Source organism: Pectinophora gossypiella, chromosome 16, assembly GCF_024362695.1.
Source record: "Pectinophora gossypiella chromosome 16, ilPecGoss1.1, whole genome shotgun sequence".
NCBI classification, from domain to species: domain Eukaryota; kingdom Metazoa; phylum Arthropoda; class Insecta; order Lepidoptera; family Gelechiidae; genus Pectinophora; species Pectinophora gossypiella.
In genome coordinates this window covers 9352109-9378554 of record NC_065419.1, presented here as the reverse complement: position 1 = coordinate 9378554, position 26446 = coordinate 9352109, and the positions used below count along the sequence as shown (strand labels likewise).

At 35.9% G+C, this 26446-nt stretch overlaps 2 protein-coding genes across 12 annotated transcripts in view; both read left to right on the top strand.

Annotated features, from left to right (window-relative positions):
* The window catches only part of LOC126374064 (dual 3',5'-cyclic-AMP and -GMP phosphodiesterase 11), a 277630-nt gene extending 273834 nt beyond the window's left edge, over positions 1–3796 (top strand). For all 10 annotated transcript variants that reach the window (XM_050020522.1, XM_050020521.1, XM_050020524.1 and 7 more), the window contains 3 exons: positions 303–531; positions 904–987; positions 1490–3796. In XM_050020522.1, the coding sequence (XP_049876479.1) occupies positions 303–531; positions 904–987; positions 1490–1843 (667 nt within the window). In that variant the 3' untranslated portion in view covers positions 1844–3796. The remainder of the gene's footprint in view (positions 1–302; positions 532–903; positions 988–1489) is intronic.
* A 1618-nt stretch (positions 3797–5414) lies between these two features.
* On the top strand, positions 5415–26292 carry LOC126374078 (long-chain-fatty-acid--CoA ligase 1-like). Of its 2 annotated transcripts, none has more exons than XM_050020551.1 (14): positions 5415–5433; positions 12964–13112; positions 13309–13432; positions 13965–14108; positions 14706–14831; positions 15022–15221; positions 15712–15912; positions 21134–21354; positions 21892–22042; positions 22330–22440; positions 22690–22857; positions 23673–23816; positions 23927–24100; positions 24938–26292. In XM_050020551.1, exons 2-14 carry the CDS (start codon positions 13017–13019, stop codon positions 25073–25075), a joined length of 1998 nt encoding a protein of 665 aa, XP_049876508.1. In that variant the 5' UTR covers positions 5415–5433; positions 12964–13016; the 3' UTR covers positions 25076–26292. The 2 variants fall into 2 exon arrangements, with proteins under 2 accessions (XP_049876508.1, XP_049876507.1); XM_050020550.1 differs by lacking the exon at positions 5415–5433 and adding an exon at positions 12604–12697.
* The last annotated feature ends 154 nt before the right edge of the window (positions 26293–26446 follow it).

Here is a 26446-nt window from a genome sequence, read left to right as displayed (position 1 = left end):
CCTCTGCGTGAGCTTATGTTATACATGTCAGAGTACGAATGAGGTAATCTAATTCCAATTGAAGATGGCTCACTGTCTGTCACAGATTACTTTTATTGGATGTTCTCTGCACGGAGTGGAGTGCAACACAAGAATGGTACAATTGTCGCCACCGTACCTTGCACGTGTGTCGCAAACAAGTGCAGGTATTGTTTGCTAGCCGCACGTGTTTACAGTTAATATTATGATCTTTAGGTTTTCAATATTTCGCTGTTGCGCTTCATATATGTCAAATCTAAACAAAACAATACCCTATATTCCAGCAAACGCAAAGCATTCATCGAGCTAGTCAGTACGGAGCGTACAGTGACCCCGGAGTGGGGCGAATGCGAGCAACGCCGGGGGCTGCTCCGAGCGATGTTGATGACGGCCTGTGACCTCGCAGCCATCACGAAGCCCTGGCCGGTGGAGCGGCGGGTCGCGGCCCTGGTCGCCGGCGAGTTCTTCCGACAAGGGGATCTTGAGAGGCAGAACTTGAATTTGACGCCTATTGTGAGTAGTCTTTATTCCAACATAACCATGTCTTACACAATACAGAACCTGTTTACGTCCCACTGCTGGGTACAGGCCTCCCCTCAATCAACCGGAGGGGGTATGGAGGATATTCCACCACGCTGTTTCACTGCGAAACAAAGGACGGCATGATTCCAACATGATGGATCTATAAGTGCGACGTTGATGATGGTTTGTGAAGATTCGTCTTCGATTTGTCTTAGGACTTCAAATCAAAAGTCTGCCTGCAAGTTTGCCTTCTGCTGACTTGTGATTTTTCCAACCCCAATAGGGGTCGCGGGCGTTAGTTTAAATATGAATATAATGAGTTTACAGTTTCATAATAGTACGTTGTCTTTTTCTTCATTTCAGGACATTATGAATCGGGACAAGGAAGACGAGCTGCCCGCGATGCAGGTCAAATTCATTGACACCATCTGTCTGCCTATTTATGAGGTAAATTTACTATTTGTGGCTTATTTTCATTACTGCTGAAATGATCGGTGTCAGATCTGTCGATTTAGCACTAAAAATTTAAGTATCCATATCGAATTCATGTATGGAGATTTGTACAGCGTCTTGCACTTCCGGCATAGAATAAAGAGTAACTCACCGACCTGCACCAATTCGTACCAGTGTGGAACTAGATTTACTCACTTTAGTCTTGTGTCTGTATGCCGTTAAGGAGTTAGGGAGAGCGCGCTGACTGTCTGTCTCGCTCGCACTTACGGGGTAAGGTGACAAGAACTATATAATAATATGGAGAATGCGAGCTGTCCCCTGATATAAATGAATCTAATAGAATCCCATACATTTTTGCGTAAAATCGACAAGATGACGATACGCAAATATGTATTTCGTCTATCACAACCATCCAGTAGTAGGTCAAAAGCCAATTATGGTTTTTGTTTACCTGCCATATACATACATATTATACATACTGTCTTCTGCCTTCCAGGCATTCGCAGTGCTGTCATCGTCGCTACAGCCGATGCTGGACCGAGTGAAGAGTAACCGCGCCCACTGGATTGACCTGGCGAACAACGACAAGGATGGCGGCGAGAAGATCGAGTACCGTCTCGAGAAGAACCACCTCGCCGAACGCAATGACAAATCCAGCATCAGCTCACAGAACGTCGACGACACAGAAAACACATACGAAGGCGATAGCAGTGGAGCCGTCAGTCTATCATCTGAAACAAACTCCAAATATGACAATCTAGAAAACCCCGTCGTTGGCCTCCTCTGCAACAACGTCTTGCTGCCCCGAGACACCAAATTCAGTCCAGTCAACGACGTCAACCAAATGTAAACATATTAGATGCTATTTTGTGATAAACGTTACGCATCTTATTTAAATTAGATTGCGTCCAAACCTCGTTTCGTAGGCCAATAGTGAAGCCAAATCGTCCATTTAGGATGTTAGATTTTGTAGTTTGTAGCATACTGTTTTTTAGTATCTGCACAGTTACGTACCACGTTTATGTTTGTTTATGTTTAGTACTTTAAATGTACAGTTTTTGCATTTCTATTGCTGTTTTATGACTCGAGCCTCATTGCAAAAAGACGTTTGCTATCTGGCGAAGGATATATTTTTGTTTGCGTGAGTCCAATCGAGTCGTACAAAAGCGCTGTTTCCTCTCTGGAATAATTTGCTATCGTTCCTATTGGTCTGTTTGAAAGAGGTCTCCTTGTGCAGATGATACGATGTGCTCTTGTGTGACAGAGAGTGTGATATTTGTGTAGTATAGACGATTTAGTGGAATTTGAAATTCATCTAACGCAAGGCGTTTTCATAAGTTTATGTGATCATGACCATCGTTGCACTATTTTTATACTTCACATAGCTTTACGTATTTAAGAGAATATTTCGAGCATGTAAATGTTTTATTGACTTACCTTATTCTATTCCTATGAATTTAATTTTAATTGGCGTCGTCTAGTTTTGTTCCTGTTCATATCGAGTTCGAAATTAAAGTTCGAAAGACTTTAAATAGTTTGATATAATACCTTAACTTTATCCGGTAATGTAGTAATTGACTGACTGTCTTTCGAAGTAAGTTTCGGACACTTACGAATAATGCTTTAAAACATCAATGTTTGTGAAAAATATGTAAAATTTTTGAAACAAATAAGGACGACGCCGAATGTATTAATCGTTTTGTGTCGCTAGTTCCCGTAAAATTTCTAAGTAACAAATAGAAATTATCAGTTTCGTTCTATGAATATTACTTTGCGAATATTTCGTAAGTTTTGGAAAAGTGAATAGGGCCTAACTGTCGTGATGTGCTATCGAAATTAATCAAAATACCAAAAAAGTAAGTAGGTATCGTATTAAATTATTTTGTCTTATTTCCAGTATATTCGTTGGAGTTTGAGTATTGTAATTATTGGCTCTAAGTTTTTAATAAAAATAAGGTGAGTGTGTGTAAACGGCCGATTTAATATAGTGCGTATATCGGACAAGGAACATTATATATACCCGTACTTATATGTATGAGGATAAATGTATAATTTCAGTCGCACAACATTTTGTAAATAATCTTTGAAGAGCTACTAACAAAATGTAACCTTTGGTAAGTACTTATTGTTGTATCGGGGTCTAACGTTTCAGTCTTCTAATTTAATCTTGAAATACAATAAAATAGTACTTTTTTCTTTAAGGAACTTCGCCTCGCATTGATTTGAAAATTATAACTTAGTTTTATATACAGTAACGGCACCTAGCAATCCATTCCATTTTTATCGTACCTATAATATTGTTTGTGTTGTCCAGTTAGTGAAATGTCAATTAAATATCAGAACCAGTAGTACGTGGATCAACCACGCATTAAAATTTTGTATCTCTATGAATCCGTAAACAGCTTTTATTATAATGTAAAATTTAATGTAAATCTTACTATCTCTGTCGCTTTGAATTTTAAAACTTGTGGATTTAATACTTGGACCCAGTATAATAAATTCATACGAAATATTATATGACCAATGATTCGTAACAAAATGAATAACGAAAATATTTTCTTCAATTGGAATTCTCTCTATAAGCATTAGATATTTACATGAAAAAATCTCAAATTAATTGTGGTAATAAATATGTACAAGTTTAATGAATAAGATCGCTGTAAGTATTATTAGAAAGTAATTAGAAAAATAATAATTGTAATTCACTAAATGATGAGTTGTATGGTGTGTGAATAATTATGGAGGTTGTTTTGTTCCAAACAAAAATGTTATTTATTTATGATTAAATGAATTTTGAAGTAAATTTCCTTTTTTTTTATTGATTTTACTTCGTATTCAACCAAACTAGACGCCCGTGTTTGTGATAATTTGTCTGTTCCCTTCACAGATATTATTTAGAGGAGCAGATTTAACACACCTACGGAATTGTCATGGCAAAAGTCCCACAGCAAAGACTTGTCACACAAATAAATCAGCATGGGCCGAACTTAGGGTCGATAATTTACAATAATTGAAGTCGGTAAAAACAGATAAAAATGTAAAATAATACAACTTAAATAAAAATATTTAGAATCCGGTTGCTGCAATATAGGTATATATTGCTTCTCTTTATTTTGATATAAAATAATAATGGATGGAATTATTTATTCGTAGGGATGGAAGATGTGTTGTGTCTCCTATAATATTAAATGTCTGTGGTTTCCGTTTAAGTATAGTTATTTATATTCTCTAGGCTTTTAAGTTTAAAACTTAAACCGACAGACAGATTTGGATGAAAATCGTCACATACTCGCATCGGAGGTCCGTGTTGTTCTATGCATACTCGTTTATCATAGAAGGCTATGCATTTTTGTAAAAACACTGAACACTTTTTAATTCACCTTGTAATCTTGACATTCAAGTCAAATTCATGTAACAAAATATCAATATGGTATACGTCAAATACAGAGTATTTTGAGTAGGTACATACTATATTTTCCTTACATGTAATATTATATGTACTTACTCGCATTTAACCTAATAAGTAAATAATTTTTATCTACTTAAATTAGCGATGTCGAACAACAAATTAAGCATTAGCCAGTATGTAGAAAGTGTCGAAAGAGAAGCAACTTTGAGGGTGAAGTGGAATGAAGAACATCAAGCTCAAATCCAAAACGCTGCGACTCTTGGAAGAGAACCGACTAACTACACAGACACTGATGTAGTGAAATACATCACTGAAGCCGGAATGTCTACACTCACAATAAATAATAAAAACGCCAACTTATATAGACGCATAAAACGGAAAGACGACAAAGCATGCATACAAGGAATTAAATCTTTATGTCATGAGCATACAATAGTAAATATGGGACTAGGGGACCCGAAAGAGGACCCAAAATTGGCAAGACCGAACACTGATCTACGTTTTGAACCTATAATGCGCCCAGTTGAGCCGAATTTGAGAAGACAACTTTATAAGAAGATACCACATCGTCTAAGATATTTGGCTGCACGCAATGAATTAAGTCCTGAAGAGAAATATTACTTTTGCGAGTGCTCGAATTGGGAGTACGGATGGCGCCTGCGTGATAGTAAACTGTTGAAAATAGAAAACAGCCGATGCGGTTGTAAGTATGAGACGAAGAAGTTCTGCACTCCAGTTGGTCCGCAGCCCGACCCCTTATATTACAGGTCGGCTCGTGAGATCAGTAATATTTGTGGGCTAGATGTCTAAGTAGGCAGATGTTAGAAAATGCTTACTAAAGATGCGCGGCACGCGTCTAAATGCGCATTCACGTTTAGTATTTATTAACACAACTACCCACATTTGTGCTTTTACGTTAGATTTTCTAGATTTAAAAAAAAAACGCGAACTTTGATTTGTCATGGGTTTAATTAAATCAAGGTTTAAAGCAGCGTATAAAACTACTACAGAAGTTTAAGGCCTATTATGTTGTAAGTACTTACTAAGTAGTTGAAGTTAATATTGCTACGATTGTTTTTCTTACTGTTTAAGTGCTTTGTGTTTTTTGACTTTGTGTAACAGGTAGCTAGAAAATAGAAAGAAAAAAATATTTATTCGGCATAATAGCTATATATATTATAATATCACTTCCTTAGAGGTAATTAAATTACTTAAAATTATTATACTTAATGCCGAAACGGCTTTTTCAGCTCAGTAAATGTCACAGCCTAGCTGTAACTAGACTATGACGCTGAAACTAAATTATTGTATCTTATTAATTAATTACTTAATTAATTTATAAGTACTGTACAATAATTTAGATATTTTTGATAGTGCCCGTGTTTTTAATAATGTCTGTATTAGAATGCGCGTTGTTTTTCTAATAATTAATTTAAGTTTTCTTATTAAGTATTACGAACTAATGTAATTTTAAGTGGTTACTATAATCATGTAAGCATGCTTAGTATAATGTTAGGCCCGATTCCTGCAGACACCTTCTAATTGTATTAGTTATACCCGTCATTTACTTATGCGACGAAAAGTAAAGGGACGAATGTTCATTTTAAAATCAATGAGTGATTGAATGACTAACTCGGACGAATAAAATAGGCAGCTCGCTGATATGCAACATGTTTGACGTGTGTGTGACTTAATTCTGTCGGATTGTTGGCTAATATAAAATTTTGAGTGTTTTTTTTTTAGTTTCTGCCCAAAATTTACGTGTATTTCATAAATTTTATGCCTGTCGATTACCCGTCCCTTTTCGGCGGATAAGAAAATGACAGGTATAACTTAAAATAAAATTAGATGGTGTGTACTGGATTCAGCACCATTATGTACTTTAAGAATATTACGTAGGTACCTACTTTATTAGGATGATTTGGGGAGTTTCTCGCTTCATATCAGATACGTCATAATGTTATGTTTTTTTTTTAAATAGTTAAGAACTTAAGTGCCTGTCATGTATTTTATTTGCCGTAAGAAATTGTTGTTTATTTTTCTTTAAAGTAAAGCGTTTCTCTACTATATAATGTAACCTCACGTTTACGTTATTACAAAGTAAGTAAGTATATTAAAATCTTTTTTTATTTCACTTCAGGTCGAAGTTATTGATTTATGTGGATATTTAGGTAGTGTTAACACCGCCTAATAGGTAGATTAGCAACCTACAATACGAACCTACGACATGGCTTAAAATAATTTTATTAATGAATACTTTAGACAGGAATTGTAAGTACCAACTCAAGATTTAATCACCATCATCATCATCTATCATCCCGCATCATCCCACTGCTGGCCACTGCCTACGCCATTTTGCACCATCTATTCCGGTCCTCATCTTTCCCGCTGTTGCGACGATGGCATCTGGCCACCGGGCCGCGTATTTAGAAATGCTATTTCAATACGTCCCCGCCGGCTGGGACGAACTGGAGTACGATTTCTAAGCGATAAACGCCCGAAATCCGTACTACAATACGTCCCAGACAGTGACGCACTGAATTAGGATTTCTATGTTATCGATCATAGGCATTTTGATCAGATAATCAAAATGGGGGGAGGCCTATGCCCAGCAGTGGGCGTCGTACGGCTGATGATGATGATGTATACAGCGTTACTGTGGCAACGTGTAGCTGAAAAGTCCTATATGAGAGCGGCAATAGCGTCGGCACGACTGGCATTTCGGCTGAGGGTCGTTAGATGGTGTGGATAGTGAAGCGACCCTCTCATTATTATGTATTTTTTCACGTCTGTCGTTTAAAACTTGGAACCAGGCCTCGCCATGTGTCTTGCAACCATCGACCAAAGACTTCCTGCACTAGTTTCGGTCACTAGCCAGTCTTGCCATTTATCGGGGTTGATGTTGAATGCAAGCATATCCTTGAAGCACAATATGGGCCGTTCTACTGTTTTCTTTGCGTGCGTGACCTGGCTCAACAGGGCGCGTCTTGGCAAGCGAGTGGCATCCAATCGACGTTACGATTCTATGTTAATATGCGATGAAAATGTGCTAGTAACCCTGATCCTACTCGTCAATCGATATATAAGTAAGTAAGGTTAAGAACTAATATAGGTTTCATAATAATTGCGGTACCGATTCTCTATTGTTCCGTAACTTAAACGGTAAAATGATTGCGTAACTTTATTCGCTTGTATACGTTAACGGCTTTCAAGATCAGGGAAAAAGTCTCGCAGAGGAGTCTTACACAATATTTAAAAATTCATAATCAAATAATGAATATATTGTAGATAACTTGAGAGGAAATTCATACTCGTGGAGTGGTCGTAGTCTCTGGTATCTGGCTGTAAGCCAAATGTTCGAAAAAGACATAATGGAGTCCAAAGAAAATTGGCACTTTATCCATTTTCTGTCGACTGAATGAGAGATATACCCTTGATTTAACTTGATTTTTTTTGACGTGACTCATTGTGATTTGCCTTAGACGGTATTAACTACGTGGCCAGACAAATAGGGAGCGTTGAGGGCTTTGAGTTGGTACAAAATTGCAGGGCAGGGTGTTCATTTGGATGCGAAGAAGCCCAAGGCGTCTGCAGAGAGGTCTGTATTTGAAAAATAATCAAGCGACCCTAGTTGGTCGATAGCGATAAGCGCTGAAACAGGGGAAGCGTCAACCACGACGGCCAGGTCGATATCGGAATTCTGGCGTACTTGATGAATTGAAATATATAGGTAAATACAGGCTATATTTTTTTCTATAAGTAGGTACCGTCCTCATAATAAGACTCCGTTATATTGTCGCATAGATGAGTTGGATACAACATACGCCCCTTATATTCATTTGGTAAAACCTGTTTTTAATGAACTCATTAAAAACAATATAAAAGTTAAATGACAACTTACTGACGCAATTGATATCAATTCAGCTTAGCTACGCCAAGTTTGTTTTCATTATTTTACGCTCACTAAGTATTCATTATTTATTATTAAGTAAATCGATATTAATATCTAATAGCAGCTTATTAATCACTTTATTTTACTGCAAAAGTATAAAAAACAGACACAAAATGGCTGGCAAGAAGTTTGATATAACTGATCCGAAGGTTTCTCTATTCATGATAGAAATGTATGAAAAGGAATTTTTGATACGTGATAGATGGAATAGAAAGAATAAAGAGATGATTGAGCACGCCGCTGTACTAAAGAGAGAACCAAAAAATTACGACGATTCGGCTATTAAGGCCTACTGCATGATACAAGGTATGGCGGCAACTACCAGGGACTATATCGCATCAGGTTGTAATAGGTACACAAATCCTGCAGCTGATTTAGACATAGCCAAAGGTATCGAGACGATTCGTCACGGCCATTCCATTGTGGATGTCGGACTTGGAGACCCGAAAAAAGACCCCAAACTAATAAGACCTGATACAGACTTAAGTCTAGACCCGATAATGCGACCGGTTGAACCAAGTTTGAAGAATCTTTTGTACGAATTGACGCCACATCGTGCAATTTATATTAATGAAAGAAACAAAATCAAACCTGAAGATAAATATTACTTTCCTGTGTGTAGCAACTGGGATTATGGATGGAGAATAGGGTACAGTGGCATGGTACATCCACCAAGACGAGGGCGTCACGGATCTTTGAGAGCGGTATTGAAAAGTCGCGTGGGGCCACAACCGGATCCTGCTCATTATAATGTTAATTTAGGAACTAGTTGTAAGTATTTTTAAGAAATGGATCGGATAAATAATCAAAATTGTATCGTATGTAAATGGGCGTGAGTTTAAGTATGTATGTATGTAAATTAATTTTGAGTTGGTTTTGTAAGATATATTAAATAATTAAATTATTTTTAAGCATTATATTTTATTTTTAATTGATTTTGCTCTCGTGATCCATAAAATATAAAAATCAGAGACCAAATTCATGTTAACGTTATCTAATAAACAATTAATAAATGCTCAACAATTGTAATTTTAATTGACGCTTTTCATTTTCGACCTAATACAGAAAAAACTTACTATGTTAGTATATTCAAATATCTACGATATAAATCATGGGCCATTGGCACCAGATAGCGTACATTCTGGGTTCTAGGTTCAGTAGAGCTAACATGCGTAACCTGATAAAATTTTGTCACGGTCATTTTGTCGATTCTGAATATTTAATTAAGGTCAATGTGGGGAAGACCGGCATACTGTTCTAAAATTTGAGTTTGACTAAGTTTATTGAAGAAGATATCATTTGTAGATCAAGTTATATGATCGGGTATGATAGATAATTTACTTGGCTATGTTTATAAGTCTAAATATAAGAGAAAGCGCCTTAATCTTTTGATATACAATCGTTTTTTTAAAACATGCCAAGTAGACGGTCTTCCAATGCAGTGTGAGGCAAGTCCGTCCACAAAAGAAAAAACGCATTATTAGTAAGAAATCGTAGGCCTAGACGTATGAAAATACTTTCAGGCGGTGAACCAGCAATGCCATTCTGATACGTACTTTACCGATTTATGAATAAGGCTTTCATTACACAGATAAATGATTATTTTGTAAAACAAGGCAAGACCGGCATATCTTTGGTGACAGTGGTTGTAAACATTTCGTCATATTGTTTACCCGACTGCGGTGAAGCAAAGAGAGGGTTATGCGCTATGTATGTATGTATGTGTGTATACACGTTTGTTCCCTCCCAACCCCTGAAGCACTTATCAGAGTTAAACAAATGAGGTGTCACTAAAAAGCGTCTTGATTGACTAGTGGTAGACTAAGTGACGTACACATATCACTTAATATTAGGTATAAGTCAGTAAGATTTATAATGTGAGCACACACAAACACAAAATATTAACAGAATGGGACACAAAATGCTATCTCACTAGTCTTGTATAAAATACGCTCTGCTGTAATAGTTGACAATGTCTGGATTGAGGCAAGATCGGCATATGACGGACATCCCTCTCTTAATGTAGACGGTCTTCCCAACTATTATATTTTCTAATTTAAAATTTCACATGGGTATAAATTCTAAATAAAAGCTATATTCCTGCATTATATTTAACGAATATATTAATGGATCAATAAATAACCTAGGTGATCAGAAAAACTTCTGAAAATCCTCCGATTTGCCAGTTTTTGTGATCAAACATCCGCCACTGGCTACTGCATTCTGAAGCGCGAAATGGTAAAAAAAATTGCAGGACCGATATTGTCCAAACTAATCATACTAGCGCCGTCTACGGTTTTTAGTTCGGACTGGCTCTTTAGGGACTGTTTTATAGACAGAGACGTAAGGCGCTAGTTATTCAAATTTAGAAGTTATTTGCAATATACGGTCTTTTAGCCCAGACGGTCTTCTCCACATTGACCTTATGTCGTTTTGTCGATTGGTGCTAATATGTAAACCCAAATAAGTCATGTTGTTCAAAATACGAAAAACAAAACACATGGCACGCATGTTAGGGAAAAAAACAAAATTTTATTACGAAGCGCGTGTTAGCCCGGCTGGCCTGAATAGAAACGTTATTATAGGGGGAACGCTCCGCGGAGGTCCGTTTTGCTTTAGGGGGAACGATATTGAATTTAGGTCCTGGCTGGTCCTAGCCTGAGGTCCTAGCATGAATGATAGCTAGAATGTTTACAAGCTATGAAGTATAACAAAATTGACATTGACGCATTTAAAATCAGACCAGCTACATGAAGACATGTTTATTTATATTAATTTTGAATCAATAAGCTGTAAATAAGTATTATTAAGTAATTTAGTAGCAGCAATAGAAGATACTTTATTTTACCGTAATAACAAAGAAACATTCAGAAATGGCTGGAAAGAAGTTCGACATCACGAATCCTCAAGTTTGTATGTTCTTGACGGAAATGTATGAAAAGGAATTTAAATTACGTGATAAATGGAATAAAAGTCACGCAGAAGGCGTCCAAGATGCTGCTATACTCAAGAGAGAACCAAAAAATTACTATGATGTAGATATACAGGCTCACTCCATGATAGAAGGTATGACAGCAACTACTAGAGACCATATCACTTCTGGCTACAATAGACGCAAAAAACCTCTTACTGACTTAGAGAGAGTCAAAGGCATTGAAACGATTCGTCACGAACATTCCATCGTAGATATTGGCCTCGGTGACCCGAAACAAAACCCGAAAATAATAAGACCTGATACAGATTTAAGACTAGACCCAGTAATGCGACCAGTCGAACCAAGTTTGAGGAGACAGTTATACAAACCGAAGCCTAAACGTGAATTTTATATTCACGAACGAAACAAGATCAAGCCTGAAGATAAATATTACTTTCCTCTGTGCAGTAATTGGGATTATGGCTGGAGACTGGGAGACAGTCGGCTGAAACAGGCTACTAGAAGAGGTCGCCAAGGGCTTTTGACAAAGGTACTGGATTGCCGTGTCGGTCCTCAGCCGGACCCTGAGCATTACTTCAATGTTTGTTCCATTGGCGGTCGTCAAATTTGTAAAAATTGATGGTCTCCATCCATAGTATTTAGCGGATATCTATTCTACAGCTCCTGTCGCCTTTTTACTTTTAACCTATCTTGGCATATATTTTGTCAGCCAATACTACGTCATTGACTATCTGAATGCCGGACTTGTCTTTAGTAATGGCCACGAATTTTTTTTCTTTAATGAGTACGTTATTAGGCTTATACGTTTGTTTATAAGTTTTAATATAATTTAATCTTGTATTTTACGTCTGTAAATTCTTAAAACTGTTATTATTGTACCTATAGTATTAATTTTTTAAATATCAATAATTTCTTAGACTTTACTAAAATACTTTAATAGTTAACGTTTAGTTTGTTAAGGCACATTTCATTTAGAAATATATTAATTATGAATAATAATAACAATTATTTGTTTTACTCCGAAACGGTCACATTCTAAGTAATTTTGCTAGCGTACATATTAATATACCATGATCTACGTTAAGATAATATTTTAATACACCAGGATGCTCAGTTATGTAAATTATTACTATGATTATGACTAAACTTTATATCAAACGTGATCAAACCGTTAATACTATTTCTTTACAAACTAAGAGCCAAGCAATAATAAGGGGCTTAGTTATTCTTTTTTACTACTAGTTTCTTGACTTTTGACCCAATCGCCGTCATCTTTGACTGCCATTAGTTTAATAAGTGATTTACGTGATTGTACTTATATATTTTTTGCATTGTTCACATTGTCATTTGTGTGTGAGCATTATTAGGCTGATGGTGTCATCGAAGTAATCGGGACTGGCTTGAAAAAGTGAGTTGAAGATTATTGAGCGTACCTATGGAGATGGCTTCCGCTATGTACTTAGTAGTAATCCTGTAATCGACAAGTTATTCTATTATTAGTATTTTTATGAGATGATAAGCATTGCGGAAGTTTTTTAAGCCTATTACACTGTTGGATAATATATACACGCACCACTTACGATTAAGTGTTGGAGTGGCTTTTATGTACTTATACAATATCTTTGACTTTGGATCCATTGTATAGAATAACACATTTTTATTAAATTTATCTAGTGAGTGAGATCGTCGTCCCTCAATGGGTGGTTTGTGGATCAGCCAGTGTTCTGATGCTGACAGGAATAGCAGCGATCGTCAAGAAATGTGTTCTAAACAAATCGACCAAACCGTACTTTACGTTCAACGACCAATGTAAAGTCGAGCCGGTAAGTTTATGGCAGCTTCCTTGGCTGATTTAATTTTCACTTACTAATAATATGCTAGACGTAGTGAATACTTTTTTTATATACAAAGATACATCGTCTCGTATTTTATTTATTTACGCAGGTATCAGAAGAAACATAGACCACATTTTTATTTTGTATAGATTTCAGATATTGCAAATTGAAGTTTTCATTTCAGGGCCCAGAAAAAATTCATAGTTCAAAGCTGTACAAAGAACCTAATGGAAATGAATTCCATATTTACTTCGACGAAGACACACGTACATTATACGAAGCATTCCGTCGAGGGCTTAGGGAGTCAAGTAAGTATAACGTCATAATTTAGTCATATTATTATTATTTTGAAATTTAGTGACTTCGTATACAATTTGACTAAACTGCATTAAAGAAACCACCAAGCCTCGCTTAACGTTTTGCCTGTTCCTTTTTGATACGAACAGCAAATGACTTGAACTATTTGTCGTTGCCTGTTTTTTCAACTCGTTATAATCTGAGAGCTTCCAGGCTAGAGTGAATAGCCATTTGCTAGGTAAGCGTGATCCACCTTAGACCATATCGTCACTTATCATCGGGTGAGATTGTGAGGAAAAAAAGATCCTGACAGTGCACAACATTATCTAGTTTTTTAACTTCGAATATACTTGGTTTGACTGGAATTTGAAAAGAATCAACAAAATGTTACACAGTCACTTTTAGGTGGACAGGCAACTTAAGAATTGAACATTGAAAAGTTGCGGTCGTTTTTTAAAATATTGCCCATGCGGCCGATCTGTTGATCCGTATTTCAAATTTAATATCCGCACAAAGTTAACCTCCTTATATTATTAATTTCAGATAATGGTAATTGTCTTGGATGGCGTGAGGGTCCAGCCAAGCTTTACGTATGGCAGAGCTACAAGGAAACGATGACACGATCGCAGAATTTTGGATCTGGCCTCTTGAACTTGGGACTTGCTCCAGGAGAAAATACTTTAGTTGGTAAGGTTGTCGAACTACACTATTTTTCAATTAATTACCGGCTTTAGATAGTGTATAATAATAAGCATTCTCATGTAACATTTGTATACGCATCTATGATCGTGACTGACTCTAATGCCATAGAGGCAGCCAATCAGCTCGCGACACCAAACACTTCAGGACCCCGATACCGACCCCGCCGGCGTGGTCGACGATTTCCCTCATTTAGCGCTTATCGGGTCGATTAATTCTTTCAAATATTTTTCCTCTCAGACGAGACGCCCTGAGCCGAGGTTCGCGCCCAACTGGGCACTCTCAGGCCTGTTGTCTTAAACGTTGTATCGGGTGAGAGCCTTCAGCGCTCCCCATTTGTCCGGCCAAGTACCTAGTTAATGCCATCTGCGGCAAATCTACAATAAGTCACGTCAAAAAAAAACTGACTCTAATAAAGTTGCACCTAGATTCAATTTCATTATAACGTTTTGTATAACCTAACAGGTGTTACGCCCCTTTAGAAAATTGCATCTTTTAGTTTGTTTACCTCGCGCCTCGCTACGTGTTTCTTATTTAGATGTCCTCTATTTTGTATTGGACATGGATTTGAAATTTTGTTTTTAGGCATCTATTTGAAGAATTGTCCAGAATGGGTGATGGTGGAACAAGCAGCCTATTGTTATTCCATGGTGGTAGTACCATTGTATGACACGTCTGATGCTGCTTCCTGTTCTTTTGTCGTCGAACAAAGTAAGTTTTTATAAATATCACTTATATCTACTATTTTTCGTGAGAAACTGCATATTTTTAATTAATATGGAAAGTCCCCCGGTATTAACTTCATTTAAATTTACAGGAAAGTAATACGTCAATGCATTAACAAATTTGCATACAATGCTAAAATAGGCAATTAAATTCATGTTTTTTACCTTGTTTACAGCCCAAATGTCTGTAATTGTTTGTGAAAATGATGAAAAAGTTAACGTTTTATTGGAACAACTACCGCATTGTGTTAAGAAGATCATATCAATTAAGGAAGTTTTACCTTCAACATACGAGAGGGCAAGAGCTCAAAAAGTAGATATCTTCACATTCAATGAAGTCGAGAGTATGGGAGCACACAATGTTCATGCATGTATTGTAAGTAAACATTTTTGAGATGTTGAAAAATGGGCATTTAGCTAATACAATTGCTACTTGGCAGCGGTTAGTACTAAACCCCGCAAGCATTACCGGAAATCCAAAATTATGAGTTCTGTGAAATATGGAGCAGTCGGATGAAAGATCCTTTACCAGCATAGATCAAGAAATATTATCGAGACCGGTTTAGTGGTTAAGTTTATTTGATACATAAACTCACGTCTGTTTCCCATGACATCAAGCAGGGACTATGAATTCTCATATTATCAATCCTGACATACTTCTCTTGCTTTCTCCGTATTTATCAATCGTTACTAAAACGTAAAGAGTAGTTTTAGCAGATGAGACGTTCGACAATAAATATGTAAGAATCTAAAACAAATAAGATGAAGTGTTAGGTACATTGTTATGGATATTTTGACACGCGTGCCAGTTATGAGTACACTATACTAAATAGTTTTTTACGGACATCTAATTCTTTTTTTAACAGCCACCAAAGCCAGAAGACCTCTGTACCATCTGCTACACATCTGGCACAACAGGAATGCCTAAAGGAGTGATGTTGACGCATGCAAATATAATAGCTTGTATCTCAGGGGTATCAGTGCACTTAGGAGACAATAAACTGAACAGCAAAGACGTGACTCTGTCATTCTTACCGCTGTCTCATATGCTGGAGAGGTTTTTCCAGGTACTTGTTATCTATTTCATATCGACTCCAGTAATCGTAATTCGTAAGCTATAAGATGTAGGAATGGGTGCATTCCAATAATTGGGTTAAAATACTGGCGGACGTTCTGCTGAGGTAGACTACGGAGCAGAAGTAGTAAGTATCTAAACTCCGAAATGATGACGAGAAGATGTCTAGATAGAAACAACTCTTGAAATCGCACCCCCCGTGGAAAAACGCAGTAAGTGGACTAGCGACATTTTTTTTTTATTGCACCATTCAATTTAGCGTACACGAATACACCTTCTCACAAATTTTCATTACGATATCAGTAAAAATGAAGAAAATATTACAAAAATAATGAAATTGTGCAACATTGATAAAAATATTTTTCCCCCATAATAAGAAAGTAAGTATAAATACATGATTTTTTTTTCTAATTTTCCCATATAGTAAAGTCATAATAACACTTACGTCGATTTTACACGAAAGTTTTTTAGGATGGTCGAGTCGTAAGTAAACGTACTGACATGTTTCACGACATTATACGACACGACAATGGTTGTACGTCTAGTTACTTCGTTCTTTCACGAATCTTGTAGCGTTACTTTTTGGTGTAACTCCAGCTACTTGCCTATTCTGCGAATCTTTTAGCGTAACGGTTTGGTGTAAATATAAATACGTAGTTTTTTCCAAGCAAGGTTTGATATTACTATTACGTTATTTCATTTAACTTCATTTTTCGATGACATATTTTACACTATACTCTTCGTAAATATGAATACAATTCTTTTAAAGGCAATAATTTGAATCATTTGTCGTGTTATTCTAATTACCAACAAATATATACTACTTATTAATGTCCTAAATAAATATACTTAGCTATCACTAGCGTAAATCCCTACGTTTTATTTGGTTGCTGTACTTACGCCGCGCCGGCGATATTAGAGAGGTATTACATCTATCCACCAATTTTTTGTCAATCTCGACTTTTTATTCAACCAAAAATCGACCCTATTATTACTGTACTGTGATCGTTATTTGTAGGGTCGTATGCTGATCGTGGTTTTATCACGGTAAAACAAAGATCACCCATAGACAAAATTATTGCCGACGAAGTTTATAAAAAAACGACCTTATTAATATTTCACTGTGATCGTTATTTGTAGAGTGAAAGCTGATTGTCTATTTGTGATCGTGGTTTTACCACGGTATTCCGTCAGTCAGCATACGACCCTACAAATAACGATCGCATTGTAGTAATAAATAAGGTCGATTTTTGTTAGAATGTTGGATAGATGTAATAATTATCTCTCTATTTAATTTGTTCATGGTGGCTACTCGAAGCGTGCATATCTTTGTGTGGAAGTAAAAAACCCAAGGATTATACGTATGCTCAACTTGGACAAAATCAAAGATGGTGAGTAATTATTTACTTATAAATAGACTAGCTAGATTTTAGGTAAGTACCTATTACCTTACCTACTTAGTATATTACTATTTATTAGACTATTAATATTATAAATATTTTGTTTTGTAAGGTTTACACAGAAGCATCAACTGTAGTATTTCGGCGTGGTTGTGAATAATCTACCTAGTTATATAAGTTAACTTTTGCAAAAACACCCTTGATTTTGTTGTTATTTGTTCGCTTGAGTTTGATATGCATTTTATTATTAACGCATTGGTACTAACCTTCTATTTAATACCTAAATAACGATAAAATATCTAGGTTTGTGTCTAATTATTAGGGTGATTTGGTAATGGGTCCTTTTTATTTCTTAACGTCCATTATGTACCTACCTACAAACAATGTATTTAAACCATTGTTACAATTAACAGATTCCACTAATACTGCAACCCAATCCAGTACAACCCAGTGGAAGAATGACCAGAAATGCAAAAATATTTCAAGAAACTATGGGATATTTTCTCGTCGTAGTCAACATGAGACACATTCTCTTCAAGGTTCGTATGTACCTATCCGTATCCTACTAAAGTCGAGTAAACTTCTCCTTCTCTCGTGTGGGTTGAGACAATTGACTGACCTCATCTACCTTGGTATCAGGGTTACTACGGAGCCGCCATAGGTCCTTGACATGCCTCATGTAACGACGACACACCTGCATACTTATTTAAGCCGCAACCGACTGCCTAACATGCCCTCCGACGCACAGATCATCTTACTTTTGGGCAATCCGGTAACCAGACTGCAATGTCCTAGTGATCTCGCCGCTCGGCTGCGTTATGGGTGTCACTTTGAGTACTTATGTATGTCGGTAATTAAGAAATAGTACTAATTTTAAAATTAATATTAGTACCATTTCTGATTTACGACTTGGCCGGGAAGATAAGCAGCTGAAAACGTTCCATGTTTTGTATGCCGGAATATCCTTTCAGTATTTGTATTCTAGATTGATATAGGTATTTACCTACTAACCTGGAAGCGGCGCGTGGTAAAGTTTCTCTGAAATAGTCAGTGCCTGTGTATTTGTGGTATAATTATTCTGTTATTTTCCTCTTATCATAACAACCACAAATATTTTTGATTTGCTTAATGTAGTTTTTTCTAGAGTTATCTCTTATGCAAACCAACTGGCTTTTATGGGGTTTTAGCCAAGTTGCAAACGATTAAGTACGTAAAACGACAGTGACAGTGATTTGAGAGATTGACATGTAATCACATACATTTTTATCACTGACACTGTCGCTTTTTTGGATACGTTGGAAAATTGGCTCATCTCTAAGCTTACTATAATAGGTATTAATGGTTATTTTTCTTTTTAGTAATTTATTATCATACTTAATAGTTTTTTATATTTTGTCATTTGCAGGTTCTACCGAAAAGCAAAGAGGGGGTGATCGGAAAGGAGCAAAATGTTCAAGAAAACTCTTAATGACTAACTAAAAATGAAGGTTTTTCTAATAAAGGCAAGTGCCAAAATGTACCGTATAAATATATTTTGTGATTATGCATATAATAATTAATAAACGTTTTAAAATTCAAAGTTAGATTTTAATTACAAATATAAATAACTCCCTGATTGATTGATTGAAAACTGAAAACGCATGCGGGTCAAACGGCTTTCGGCACAGCTAGTAAATAAATATTCATTTTTTTAAAACAAATTAGAATAAACACTTAATTTAACACTGATTTTATTTATTTCAATATACAGGCCCAAAAGTTCACGTTCAAAATGAAAAATTTGATAGAGGGGCTCATTAGCCACCAGAAACACCCCCATGTATGTTCAGCGATTATTTACGGTTTAGGAGATCTGACCCATTTTACACCTTTTTCTTGATTTTCTATCTTACTTCAGAAATCATCATTTTGTCGCTATCCCTTTCTTAATAATTCAATTTTTTTCTTTCTAATTTCTAATTATTTTGCTTCATAACTATACCTAAGGATGTGTATCGCTAGGTGAAAAAATAAAAACAGTCGAATGAAAGATAAAAAGTCATTGGAAGTTGGAATTCAAAGTGAGAATTCGTCTAAATTGTTACAATTGTTAAAACTTCGCCGAAGAATAATAAACACATGAGATTGTCATGAACCCTGAAAGTGTTTTTAAAAACTGTTCCATTTAATAGGCTTTTAGACACATCCAAAAAAGTACCCTTAATAGGGTCATCATCATCAGCCGTATGACGCCCACTGCTGGGCATAGGCCTCTCCCAAGGATCTCCACGACGATCGGTCCTGCGCTGCCCGCATCCAGCGGCTTCACGCGACCTCCTGGGCATAAAACTAAGTAATTAGCCCTCAAAGATTTTAAGACAGAAAGATTTTATTTTAGTATCTCATAGTATGTATGTAGTAACGGTTTGGGGATACCCAAACTTTTTCCTTAATTACAATATGAATACCAAAAGTGACTGCAAGTTTTGTCTTCAGACTGTTGCTATGTCTACCCTGTTAGCGATTATGAGCGTGATTTTTTATTGAAAATGTGTCTTTGAGCACCTTTAACAACGTTAGAAAGAAGCAGCTACCTACATTGTATGAGAATGTAATTTTTCCTTCAAATCTGTCTATCTTGCAATCTTTGAGGTCTAATTACTTAGTTTTTTGCTTCTATTAGGGGTACTTTTTTGGATGTGTTTAAAAGCCTATTAAATGGAGCAGTTTTTCAGAGATACTTACTTTCAGCGTCCATGCCAATCTCATGTGTTAAATTATTCTTCGGCGAAGTTTTAACAACTCTGACAATTTTGGTCCAATTCTCACTTTGACTTCCAATAACTTTTTTTTTATCTTTGATTTGACTGTTTTATTTTTTTACCTAGCGGTATATGTCTTTAGACATAGTTATGAAGTATAATAAGATAATTATGAAGTAAGGGATAGCGACAAAATGATGATTACTGCAGTAAGCTAGAAAATCTAGAAAAAAGGTACAAAATAGGTCATATCTCCTAAACTATAAATAATAATAAATAATGGCTGAACATACATGGGGGTGTTTCTAGTAGCCAATGAGCCACTCTATCTAATTTTTCATTTTGAACTTGAAGTTCTGGGCCACCCCGTATAATGTATGAGCATACATACTTCTACATTCTAGACTAACCCCTGCAACAAACAGGTATTTAAAGATACATACAATTATTTTGAGATATTTCCTTATTAAAAAAGCAATTTCTATAGTTACACTATCAAAGATCATTTACTTTCACGTGGAACAAATAGGTTTCTCAACTTACGCAAAACATTTTGTTAAAATTTTTCGTGTAAGAACGAAGTAACTAATACTTACAACATCCGAGTACGATGAAATCGGAAGGTGAACAACGTTGTAGGTAAAGTTACAACTGTCAATGTTGTTTGCACTACGTAATAATAAAGCAGTGTCTGTACTTACAACGGAACGTTTGATTATAGTTTCGTGGAATATCTACGCAATCGTGTTTTTTTTAATTTTTTTTCAAATATAGACAATTAATTAAAAATTAATAAATGTGGGTCAATCCGGGCTAGATTTTGCTATTATTTTCTCTTTGAAGGTTATTTCCAGGACTTATAACTAATTAGTAGGACAGTTTTTTTTAGCTCCTGAAAAGTTGATAAAATCAACTTACTGCGTTTTTCCACGAAGGGTGCGAAATATGCCTAGACAAAAAACGATAGTGGAAAAAGAGACAAGAGAAATGCACTTAGCAATAGAACAGCAATATAATAGGCTAGGTAAAAGATATCACTCTGTAGAAAATGTAGATATTTGAATATTTCTAGCAATGTATATACATCGTTGGTGGTGCCGTCGGCTTCTACAGCGGTGATATTCGAAACTTGACGGATGATCTGAAGACATTAAGACCAACAGTCATGCCGGCAGTACCAAGGTTGCTGAATAAAATGTACGATAGAGCTCAAGCAGATATAGTAGCACAGTCGAGGATAAAGAAAATGATTTTCAATATGGCGTTAAGAGCAAAGCAAGCGGAGTTGAATAGGTAAGAAGGAAGTTGCTAATAGATGATGCTTGTAATATAAGAGTGAAGCATAGGAGTGTTACTTCTGTAAGTAAAAATAATAGCAAACATTCAATATTTTTAAAATGAAAAAAATATTTACAATAACGTGACTATGTTTACCGTTGTTTACATACATTCAATATTATAAGCATTTAAGTAAAGAATGATGAAGGGGTAAACTAACAAAATAAGACAAATATGCTATATTGAGGACAACGGATACAAGATACAGGAATAAGGGCAATAGATATAGAAAGGCACATATAGGCGGCCTTATTGCTCATTCTGTAATTTCTTCCAGGCAACCATTTGATACAGGAAATTAGACTTACTTATTAGAAAAAACTGTATAACATGATCATGGACACGTATAAGTCGATAAAGGTAAAACGTAAATCGTGACTAAACCCAATAAAAAACCAAAAGCATTAAGATTTATCTTCTGACAACTATAGCTTCTGTTTATAATTATATTCATGAAATTAGTCAAGAAAATTATTCTGATTACATTTTCAGAGGTATTATTCGTAAAAATTCGATATGGGATAAGCTGGTGTTCAGAAAGATGCAAGACTCGACTGGTGGAAGATTACGTTACATGTTTGTCAGTTCTGCGCCACTTGCAGGCAGCGTACTTACTTTTGTGCGATGTGCTCTAAGTTGCCAGGTAAGAGCTTCGAAATCGTTTTCTACAGATTTTTGCAAGTAGACTTACTTAACTATTTTTATTTTATGATCTTGTTCTTCTTTTAATCCTGTTTTCCACTACTGGAATGTAGGTAAAAGGGTTTGAGCATCATACTAAATTATTTTCGATAGTGTTGTTCTCATATTTCTTATCTCTTCAAAATTGTAGTGTATGGAAGCATTTATTTTTACTGTTATTCTCTAGTTTTCAGTCATGATCAGATGATACTCCTTGGTTGAACTATAATAATTGATAAATTTTATCAGGTGGTGGAATCTTATGGACAAACAGAATGCACGGCTTCCATGGCAACCACAATTTGGGGCGAGCATGTTCCCGATCATGTTGGCCCTCCTATACCGTGTTGCAAAATAAAGGTATTTTATGATTATGTACATATGCGTGTTTATAATAAGCTATTTTATGATTACATAAACACACATAGCTAAGTTAAAATATCTTTTGACTAAGACTAAGGTATCCCTTAGCCTCAATACATTTGAAAGAGATCAATTGTTGATGACCTAAATTAAACTCTAATGAAAATGCGATAGTAATCGAAATTAAAAAAAAAAAAACAGATTGACATAAAATTCTAAGTCGTCGAATAAGCATTCTTATTACAGTTAGTGGATGTACCAGAGATGGATTACTACGCAGACAAGAATCAAGGAGAAGTGTGTGTGAAAGGAGCTAATGTGTTCAAAGGATATTATAAAGACCCGGAGAAAACCAATGAGACTATTGATGAGGAAGGTTGGTTGCATACAGGAGATATTGGCATGTGGTTACCGGTAAATATTCTTCTTCTTTTTGCAATTGACACAATAACCACGGTTGGCCAACGACCATCTTCTTCTTTTATCGTGTGGGTTGTGAGGTGGAGTACCAACCTCATCAACCCTGGTATCAGGCTTACTATTGAGCCGCCAAAGGCCAACTACCATTATAGATGGCGATATGGCTCGCAACTGGTCTAATGAAACTAGATAAACGCGGGAGCTTCTTATCTGATCTGACTATCGTAATTGGGACTATTTTAGCAATTTTATAATAGACATATTGCTTCTTCTCTCGTGTGTTCTGAGGTTAATAAAAATATGTCGACCATTGGTCATTACGAATTTCACACGTAATCAAACAATGAGTACAAAAACCGCTGACTTACGATTTTGAAACAATGTTAATTATGTTAGGCTAGTTACAATGTTACTAGGTAAGTAAAAAAAAACCTATTTCATATTCATTTTAAAGACAATAGGCATAGCATAACATGACGCTCTATGATGTGTCTTTGACTTGTAATAGGTCTACCGACAGTAAAGTGCTGATCGTGTGTTAGAAGCCTTATTGTTAATTTACCTGTATGATTTGAGTTCTTCAATATCTTAACTCCTTCTTTATATTCTATCTTATATTCGGGCTCTTCCTGCCTCCCAAAATTCATCTGGTGAATTGCGCGTCTATTGCTAAATCCCTAAGGACTGCCTACCTCTCAATAGGTCAAAAGCTACTGAGTAAAGTCAATGTTTTCCTGAGAGGGCAGGACATATGATGAGTGAGAATCTTTTCAAATATTTCGTATTATATTTTATATTTCTCCTTCCAGAACGCAACACTAAAAATAATTGACAGAAAGAAACACATATTCAAACTATCCCAAGGGGAATATGTGGCACCTGAGAAGATCCAGAACATTTATTTACGAAGCCAGTATGTGGAGCAAGTATTTGTGTATGGGGAGTCATTGAAGGTAACATTGCAGTATAAAGTATGATGGATGGATGTTGTTCACAATCGACTCTGGCTGCAACAGATGGCTGCTTTTTTGGTCCCCTTTGAAAATCTATGTTTGTTTTTTAGTCCTGCCTGATAGCAGTGGTGGTACCAGTAAAGGACGTTATAACCAGCTGGGCAGCAGATCACGGTATCCAAGGTTCAATTAAAGAGTTATGTCAACACAAACGGGTGAAAGAAGTAATTATGGAAAGTATGCAGCAATGCGGCAAGGCAGCTGGTTTAAAACATTTTGAACAGGTCAGTTTGGTAATGAGTTTCCATTTATCTACTATCTACTCAGCCTGTTTCCATCCACTGCTGGGTATAGGCCTCCCTTCTTTTACTTTCAAGTTTCCATACATAAATATAAATTTTCGCCTACTTATTTCTCATTAGGAGAGCGACCACAGAATTATATTTGCTACTATCTTGACGCACTATGTTCGCTTCTACTTTCATCAAAATCTGTTATCTTCTGTTGTTTTAACAGAGACCTATGCCGTGCAGTGGCCCCGATACCGACCCCGCCGGCGTGGTCAACGATTTCCCTCAATCAGCGATTATCGCTGTCGACCCACTAGGGTTGATTAATTCTTTCATATACCTTTCCTTTCAGACGACGCCCTGAGCCGAGGTTCGCGCCTTACTGGGCACCCTCAGGCCTGTTGTCTTAAACGTTGTACCGGGGAGAGCCTTCAGCGCTCCTCATTTGTCCGGCCAAGTAGTTAATGTCTCTGCGGCAAATCTACAATAAGTCAGTCAAAAAAAAGCCTTATAGTGAGATGCATATGTATACTGTTTATCTAATGTAGAATTGAGTTAGGTTAGTTATATTCATTATTTTGTGGGACTTAATTGGAACTTATCCTGCACTAAACTAGCGGCACACTATGATGGTCATCGTAGCGTGTTTAGTACCATTTAGAATAATATTGACGGAGCGAATTGCTGTACTTTATTAAGGTAAAACGCATAGTGTACCGTGCAGCATATTATGATAATTTAATGTCTATTAATACTGTCTTTTTGATTTAGTATGCAAAATAAAAACGTGGGTAGAGAGTATTAATTATTTATCAAGTTTATTGTTCACAGGTAAAGGACATACATTTGCATTACGAGCCGTTCACATCTACTAACGGATTACTGACACCAACGATGAAATCGAAGAGGCCTGAAACCAAAAACTTCTTCAGAAAGCAATTACAAGACATGTATAGACGTCTTGACTAACAATATACTTTTCCGATCAACCGCATTTATAATCTTAATTTCTATATTAATACTTTTCTTTTTTTTTCACACTTTTTAGATTAAGAATTTATAATTATAAGACAGTGAGTTTGTTCGTAAAAAGTAATCTCTGAAACCATGGAACCGATTTTAAAAATTCTGTTGGCAACATCAAAGTCTTAATATTAATATATTTTTTATGGTAATGTATTTTGCTCTAGTGACGCCATGGACTTTGCCGACGAGGCTTGTTTTTCTTGTCTCTTTAACTTATGTAAATCATTTCCTAGTTTAATACATTACAGTACAGTCCACTTTAACATCATCTCGAAGGAGTTTTTATTTACCGGAGCCAACAACGCCTCCAACATTGGTCCCCCAAGTGTCTCCGAAAAAATCCTTAACCAGTAAAAAACTACGTTATTACCGAGTGCTATAAGAAGGCTATATTTGATCCACGCGGACGGAGTCGCAGGCGGAAATCATGTTTATCTATGGTCCGATAGACTATGTGCTGTATAAGAAGTGTCTGATCGCAGTACCAGATAAGTTCTGGATAGGTTATCAGACAGTTAAAGTGATAGAAAAAACCCTATATTACTACTACTTACAAATTACTAACTCTGTCCGCAGTTTTTCCACCCCTTCTATCTCCTTAGGGGCGATTTCCGCGATAAAAACTTTCCTAGGTCTCAAACTATGTCCAAACCAAATTTCATCTAAATCAATTCAGAGGTTTAAGCGTGAAAATGCAACAGACAGACAGAGTTTTCTATTTGTAGAATATATTTGTATGGATGTACGATGGATAATGTGTGGTCCCTTTAATTATAAATAAAAATATTACCTATATAAAAAGAACTATTTATATAATATTTTAATTTCACATAGGTAACGATGTATCTATTGATAATTATGTGTGTTAGAGTGCACTGTTTGTTGATTTGTAATTACACTACACTCATAAATATATATCCTGGATTCTAGATGAATGAAGGCTAAGGCCTTCATTCATTTAGAATTATTTATGCAAAACGACCGCCACATATAATTATTTGTAATTAATATTAATCTGTAACTGTAAATGTTACTACATAGTGGTAGTAGTGGCGTCAGAATTAAATGTGTTAAAATAAAATAATGTTTTATGCAAATGTGTGAGAAAACTGCATTGTATTGTATAAGGAAGTTAAATTATATTGTAAGATGGAAGCAAATTAGCGTTTCCTTTTTAACTTTAATATCAGAATCCGTTATTAGAGTTCAGTACTCGAAGTAGAAAAACGGAACCTTTATGACACATATTTTGGTAATTCCAGTCGGTATATTGGGCATTACCGGACCGAGTGCAGTAGTAACTGTCAGTACTAG